General features: G+C 48.6%; 1 protein-coding gene across 2 annotated transcripts in view; it reads left to right on the top strand.

Annotated features, from left to right (window-relative positions):
* Window positions 1–1,650, top strand: part of LOC106810360 (pre-mRNA-splicing factor cwc-21-like) — a 7,730-nt gene extending 6,080 nt beyond the window's left edge. Inside the window, exon 3 of one of the 2 annotated variants that reach the window (XM_014813682.1) lies at window positions 1,397–1,650. In XM_014813682.1, coding sequence (XP_014669168.1) covers window positions 1,397–1,517 — 121 coding nt within the window. In that variant the 3' untranslated portion in view covers window positions 1,518–1,650. The remainder of the gene's footprint in view (window positions 1–1,396) is intronic. The other variant, XM_014813681.1, reaches the window with a different exon arrangement.
* The last annotated feature ends 5,866 nt before the right edge of the window (window positions 1,651–7,516 follow it).

Genomic DNA, 7,516 nt, shown 5'->3' with positions numbered 1-7,516 from the left:
TAACTACTATAACAACTATAGCTACTATAACAACTATAACTACTATAACAACTATATATAACATTGTTATATATAGTCAATAGATGCGTTTGTGCTGTAGCTGCAGGTGCGGACTTGATCTTACTTCCAGTGGGTCGAATGGGAATTCTTCTAGTTTCCCCCTCCCCCCTTCCCCTCCCCCTCTCCCTTCCCCCTCCCCCTGTTTCAATTTCATCCTGGGGAGAACCCTTGTTTCACTTGACCTCATATAGTAAGACACGTACTATACTCCATATCATGAACATATATAGATCTATACTTATAATGATATATATTTGTGTGTGTGTGTGTGTGCATGTTCGTACTTATATACTTGCATCAGGGTATTCCCCACGAATTTTAGGTGTGTTGGGCAGTTTGGCAGTCCATCCCCTGACCGAGAATTAACAAGTAAACTGTATCAGTTCTGAGATGTATACATCCAGTTGTGAAAAAACAGCGCGACTGTGTTAGGATTGCCAAAAGTAAACACAGCTGGAAAATGGAGCGTGTCGATTAGGCAGTTAATGCAAATATGAGGATTAATGGAATGTTACGGCTTCTGCTTTGAAGGCATATATCAGACCCGGCATGTGGTAAAAGCCTGGGGAGAGCCTTATTATATTGTATATAGATAGATATTGGTTGCAAGACCTCATGGAAGGTCACAGAAACAATCAACACTTGTCTTCTATGATTCAGTGTTTACATCTTAGCTGACTGAGGCACAACACATCCTAGAAACTGCTACGCTCGTGAGGGGGCAAGTTTTTGTATCAACAGCGAAGGTGGGAGGGATTCCCATTCTCTGTGTGGTAGCTCGGCAATTGATCACCCGCGTGTCTTTACTCTGTGCGGCGCGTGTGCTCAGCTGAATTTACCCGTTTTTGAACTCGTTTTAACTTTTTACGACGTTCAACGCTAGCGAAGAAATGCAGCGTGCGCTGATTTATCTGAGATGGGTACTTAATAAATGAAACGAATCGCATTCGCGCGTCATTCCGAATTGCCGAATCGGCGAACTCGGCCGTTGCCGTGGAAACTCGAGAGTTTGCGCTTGCGTAGGATGAAGCCACATGTAGCGGCGGCGATCGTTTATCTTGAACTGAGTTTACACTAACGATTTTATGTTGGCGAATTGGAGAATTGGACCAACTTCCCAACTATACAACCGACAATCGGCAGTGTAAACGCGAGAGTTGCGCAAGCAACTGGTGGATAGCAACTAGTTCGGAGATTAGAACATGTTCTATTTTTTTGCCAACTCGGAGTTGGCGAATTGCGAAATTGGCCCAATTCGCCGATTCGCCAATTCGCCGATTCGCCGACATGAAGTCAGTAGTGTAAACCCAGCTTTACACGTTTCTCCCTTGTACAGGTACTCCCAGGATGAGATCGAGACAAAGGTCGCCACCTTCAGACAGATGCTAGTGGAGAAGGAGGGAGAGGCGGAAAAACAGACGGATGAGCACGGTAGACCAATGTACGTCGATTTTTGATGGCGTCCCGACTGTAGGGTCTGGCCATGTTTGCAAGCACATAACTATAAACTATTCTGCTCACACATATTTAGTGTACTCTGAAAGAGGAGTGAGGAAGGGAGAGAGAGAGAGAGAGAGAGAGAGAGTGTAGAGGGGGAGAGAGAGAGAGGAGAGGGAGAGAGAGAGAGAGAGAGAGAGAGAGAGAGAGAGAAGAGCACGAACGGGAAAGAGACGACGAAAAGAGAGAGAGGAAAGATGAGAGACGGAGAAGTGTGTGGAGAGGCGGGGAGGACGAGAGAGAGAGAGAGGGGGAGGGAGGCGGGAGGGAGAGAGGAGAGGCGAGAGGCGAGGGGAGGGAGAGGAGAGAGAGAGATGAGAGAGAGAGAGAGAGAGAGAGAGCGAACGAGAGAGAGGGAGACAGAGCGCGTGTAGTTCGACCCTCTTCCCCGAACACGATTCGTATATTTTGACTTGACTCTAACAAGGCTACATAAACAAATCGAGGAATGCCGGCACTGATGCCAGGCACAGATCGGTGCGAATGCCAAAGCGCAGCTGCAAAGTTCGCCGAAAGCCCCACTATAGAGATCGGGCGATAGAAACCGGGCAATGAAAATATATAGCTGCAAATAGTATTTAGCAGGGGAACATTGGCGTTTCTACAGTAGGCACGCCTGGCTGGAGGTGTCATGTTTGTATGTAGAGCTGTTTGAACATAGCTGGCTGGTTACCCCACGCTTTTTTGGACAGGTTCCGCTATTATGCCAGTATTTATTTAATGGTTAATTACATTTACAACTGATAGAAGTAAAATAAAATATTGAAAATAAAATAAAATACAAAATGTAAATGAAGTAATAGAAGTAAGTAAGTTCATTTTAAGTAGGAATTCAGTCCTGTAGTCTGCGCATGCGAGAAATTTGTCTTTGCTGGTTTTAATCCAGCCCGTGCCTCTGTTGAGTCATTCTATCAAAGTGCGTCTGTGTGAGGGTTTGGAGAGGTCTCCAGTCAGTGGATACGTTATAGCTGTGTAGCAAGGCAGAGTAAATATAAAAGTAAGCGGAAATGTTTGTGTGACTCGCGGATAATCCTTGTATCAGTAATGCAAACCGACTTCAAGTATCTCTGTACACAGTGTGCGACTTACACACAGTCTTACTACTGGCATGTCTCTAGTATTGACGTCTGGCATGTGCGTGCGTGCGTGCGTGCGTGCGTGCGTGCGTGCGTGCGTTTGTGCGTGATTGTAGAGGGTACGTTATTTTTGTTAGCACACTAAAGAGTGCAGAAATCTATTTTTTGTAGTATATGTGCTTGCTTGTGTGTTTGTGCATGTATGTACGTGCGTGTGTATGTGACTGTGTGCTTGGGCAAGCACATGTTTAGTTTTACATATTTTGCTAAATTAGAATATGACTGGCGATTAGTTTGTTATATATGGCTGTTAAATTGACTACGTAACGATTTTTCTATGGTAAAATTTGTAAAATTTTTGTTGCCATTTTTTTACATTAAAAGTAACAACTAACGGGACTAAACGTATCGTCAAATTCTTACCTGATAAGATTGTTTCTCAACTAGTTAAAAATCCAAAAAATCTGGACGATTTGATATTGTGTTCCTGACATTAATTGCTTGCTATGGGCTATGTATGAGTCACGAGTGTATGTTCACATCGAACAATATAGTAAAATAAGAAGTATAATGCAGCAGTTTAACCATAAAAAGTGAACAGAATTACTTATATTTTGTGAAAAAGTGGATATTTTTTATTTTTTTTATTATTTACGGTGACGTAATCACTTTAATGGTACTAAACTATAAACATTTAAAACCCAGATGCTAGCAAGCCGCACTTTATGAGTACATTTTAATGTGTTCTGACTGTTTTGATACCGGCTGACCTCGGTGGAAAAACGCCAGCCTGTGTAAATTTATCCAAAAAGAATATATATACACGTGTACGCGTGCGTATACATGATTTGCATGTGTCCCCCCCCCCCACACACACACACATTCCTGTGTCATGCGAGCCCATGGGTTGTGCATACATATAGCTCGTCTGTAGCGATGAGCCTCTGGGTTATATATATATATGCAGCTGTTACTGTTACAGACAGTTGCTGATGGCCTAATAGTTAGTAACTAGTACTTGTAGATACACGCGCGAACGTGGCCATTCTATCATGCAGGGCTTCAGTAACGAATATTTTGGCTTCACCTGTCTCTGTATGTCTGTCTTGTATGGCTTTTTGTTCAGTTCTGCTGGGCTATCAGAAGGCTACACTATACGGTCACGAGCCACACACAAACACAAGAGTACACAATATGATGAGCGAAAATCAGATCATTACATGTCTGTCTTGTATGGCTTTTTGTTCAGTTCTGCTGTACTATCAGAAGGGGTTTGTTCGAGGATCCTTCATACTAGTAAGGAGTAGTAAGCACCACTCTTATCGCGAGGATGCCATTTAAAGTGATGGGGAATTTATCACAAAGATGCTGCATGCAGATGCGTAAAAATTATGATGACTTTATCACAAAGATGATGCGTAAAAATGATGAGGACTTTATCACAAAGATGGCACGTAAAAATGAATTACTTTATCACAAAGTTGGCACGTAAAAATGAATGACTTTCTCACAAAGATGGCACGTAAAAATGAATGACTTTACCACAAAGATGGCACGTAAACAAACATGAATGACTTTACCACAAAGATGCTGCGTGCAGATGATGGTAACTTTATCTTAAAGTCGCTGCGTGCAGATGTGCAAAAAAAAAGCTGATGACAACCCGTCTCGTGTCATCGTCGGTGTGAGTCAGCGATGTTGTCTATAATCCTGACTCTAGGTTTGATCGATGACACGTGACAACAGCTGCTTGCTTGTTTCACACTGATCATGAGCTCATGCTGCTGCGGACAGCTGTACGTTGCTGCGTGACCACGATCCCTGGGTGGCATAGAAAGCAGCTTGATCAGCAGCAGTAGCAGCAGCACCACCACCAGCAGTAGCAGTAGCAGCAGTAGCAGTAGCAGTAGCAGCAGTGCAGCATAGGAACCAGCAGCAGCAGTAGCAACAGCAGCACTCACAGCAGTAGCAGTAAGCAGCAGTAGAGTAGCAAGTAGCAGCAACAGCAGCAGCAGCAGCAGCAGCGCAGCAGCAGTAAGGCCGGGCAGCGCAGCAGCCACACCAGGGCAGCAGTAATGCAGCAGTAGCAGTAGCATGCTAGCTACGTCATCGCACTTAGCAGGGCAGCATGTAGAAGAGGTAGCAGCAGTAAGTAGAATAAGAGCAGCTAGCAGCAGCAGTAGGCAGCAGCAACACCAGCCTAGCAGCAGTAAGCGCAGCAAGCAGCATCACACCAGCAGGCAGTAGCAGCAGTAGCAGTAGCGCAGCAGTAGCAGTAAGCAGTAGCAGTAAGCAGTAGCAGTAGCATAGCAAGCAGCAGCAGCAAGTAGGCAGTAGCAGCAGCAGCTCCACCACCAGCAGCAGGCAGTCAGCAGCAGGCAGCAGCAGCAGGCAACAGCAGTGGCAGTAGCAGCAGCAGGCAGCAAGCAGCAGTGGAAGTAGCAGCACACCAGCAGCAGCAGCAGCAGCAGCAGTCGGAGGGCAGCAACAGCAGCAGGCAGCAGCTCCACCGACCAGCGAGCAAGCAGGCAGCAGTAGCAGCAGCAGCAGCAGCAGTAGCAGTAGGCAGCAGCAGCTCGCAGCCAGCAGCAGTCAGTAGCAGCAGCAGGCGAGCAGCCCGCAGCAGCAGCAGCAGCAACAGGCAGTAGCAGTAAAGCAGCAGCAGCAGCAGATAGCAGTAGCAGTAGCAGCAGGCCCGCTCCACCACCAGCAGCAGCAGTAAGCAGCACGCAGCAGAGGCAGCAGCAGCAGGCAGTAGGGCAGTAGTAGCAAGCATAGCAGCACAGCAGCAGTAGCAGTAGCAACAACGCAGTAGGCTAGCAGCAGCAGCAGGAGGAGGAACTTGCGTTAGAACTTGCCAAGCTTCTGCTGCTATTATTCTGCTGCTATTATTCTGCTGCTACGCAGAATTTAACAAACCATGTCCTTTAAATTTAATTGACTCTGTACACTTACACCCGTTTGAGCGTCATCGAGAGATTGCCATGGGAGGTGTAATATTATGGCGAGTGTGGGCCATAAATAATAAAATAATAATCCAGCCCTGTCTCCAAGAAAAATACCAATATCTTATGGCGCGTATCATTGGTGTTATGGCTGGTGTTATGGCGGGTTCGACGACTTAATTTGTTTACTATGCGTGGCATGGGGTACCGCTTTCGGCACTATGGATGTTTTTCCTCGTGGCTGTGGGGGGCAGCTTCCTACTCATCGCTTTTTCAGTGGGAGTTCATATCTGCTGCTAGTACTAGTAGAGAGAAGGCCAGTGCATTAGGCAGAACCGAGTGTGTCAGCAGCAAATGAAATGTGGTATTCGTCAGGAGTAGTGCGTGACTGTGTGACTGCACCATCATTTCAGCGTAGGTTCCAGCAGGGTGGTGGCTTGATTGCGTGTGTGCATGCAGGGGTGTGTGCGTGTGGGTGTGCTTGCTTGAGGGCGTGCGTAAGCGCGTGCGTGCGTGCTGTCGTGTGTGCGTGTGTGCGTGATGTACGTGTGTGTGTGCGTGGCGTGGTGTGAGTGCATGTTGGCGCCGCGGTGCTTGGCAGCAGATTGTGAATGTGCTCACGTGTGCGTGCGTGGCTACGTGGTGTGCGTGCACGTGTGTGTGCGTGCACGTGTGCCGTGCGTGAACGTGTGCCGTGCGTGCCGTGTGCTGTGCGTGCGTGTGTGTGCGTGCGTCGTGTGAGTGCGGTGCGTGTTGTGAGCTGATGTGCGTGTGTGTGCAGTCAGCGTGTGTGTGGTGCTGCGTGCGTGCGTGCAGTGTGCGTGCGGCGCGGTTGTGTGCTCATTGCGTGCGTGCGTGCGTGCGTGCGTGACGTGTGTGTGCTTATGTGTGCTCATGTGCGTGCGTGAGCGTGTGTGTGGCTTCAGTGCCGTGCGTGCGTGCTGCCGTGTGCGTGAGCTGCCGGTGTTGCTCGTCTCGTTACGCCTCTGATTTAATTGCCCGTCCTCGTTACTGCACGGTCGGTCATTGCAGGCCGCAGTAATGTACGGCGGCTGTTATCGTGTGCCAAGCCGCCAGCCAGCCATGCATGCAAGATGCTAACACACGCAGAAACCTCTACGCGCTTTGGCTGCTGCTGCTGTTGCTGCTGCTGCCGCCGATGCTGCTACTGCTGCTGCTGCCGATGCTGCTGCTGCTGTTACTGCATGAGAGAGTTGGTAGCGTGCATGCGGACGTGAATGGGTGAATCGTCAAGATGCGGGCGATCTGGCTTCAGTGTTGCAAACGTCGTCTGTGATTAATTGTGTGGCGATCGATTGATTGATTGCGTGACGATTTTTCATTCGTCGATGAAAAAAAGATGAGGGCCACGTCGTCGTCGTCGTCTGCAATTGTTGATCGATTGGTTGATCGGGTGACGGATCGGTGTGTTTCGTTTCGTGTGATTCATTCATCTATGAAAAAAGGTGAGGGCTGCGTCATCGTCGTTGTCGTCTGCGGACAGATGTCTTTGTCTGGTGCGTTTCACTGCTGCCCGGATTATGTGTGCGTAGGAAATTGGAGATTTTGGATCTTCCTGCAGGTCGCCGGTAATGTAGAGACGGCATTGCCAGCTGCTGGCTACTGCTGCTGGTGCTGGCTGGTGGTGGTGGTGGTGGTGGTGTGGTGGTGGGGTGGGGGGGGGTGCTGCTGCTGCTGGTGTGGTGGGCTGCTGCTGCTGCTGCTGCTGGTGGTGGTGGTGTGGTTGCTGCTGCTACTGCTGCTGCTGCTGCTGGTGGTGTGTGCGTGGTGGTGGCTGCTGCTGGCTGCTGCTGGCTGCTGCTGGTGTGGTGTTGAATGGTGGTAATGTGCTGGCTGCTGCTGAGCGCTGGTGTGGTGTGATGGTAGTGGTGCTGCTGGCTGCTGCTCTGCTGATGGTGTGGGGGTGGTGCTGCTGCT

This window comes from Priapulus caudatus, unplaced genomic scaffold (genome assembly GCF_000485595.1).
Source record: "Priapulus caudatus unplaced genomic scaffold, Priapulus_caudatus-5.0.1 Scaffold435, whole genome shotgun sequence".
NCBI classification, from domain to species: Eukaryota; Metazoa; Priapulida; class Priapulimorpha; order Priapulimorphida; family Priapulidae; genus Priapulus; species Priapulus caudatus.
The sequence above is the reverse complement of the archived record's forward strand: the minus strand, read 5'-3'. Positions and strand labels throughout refer to the sequence as shown.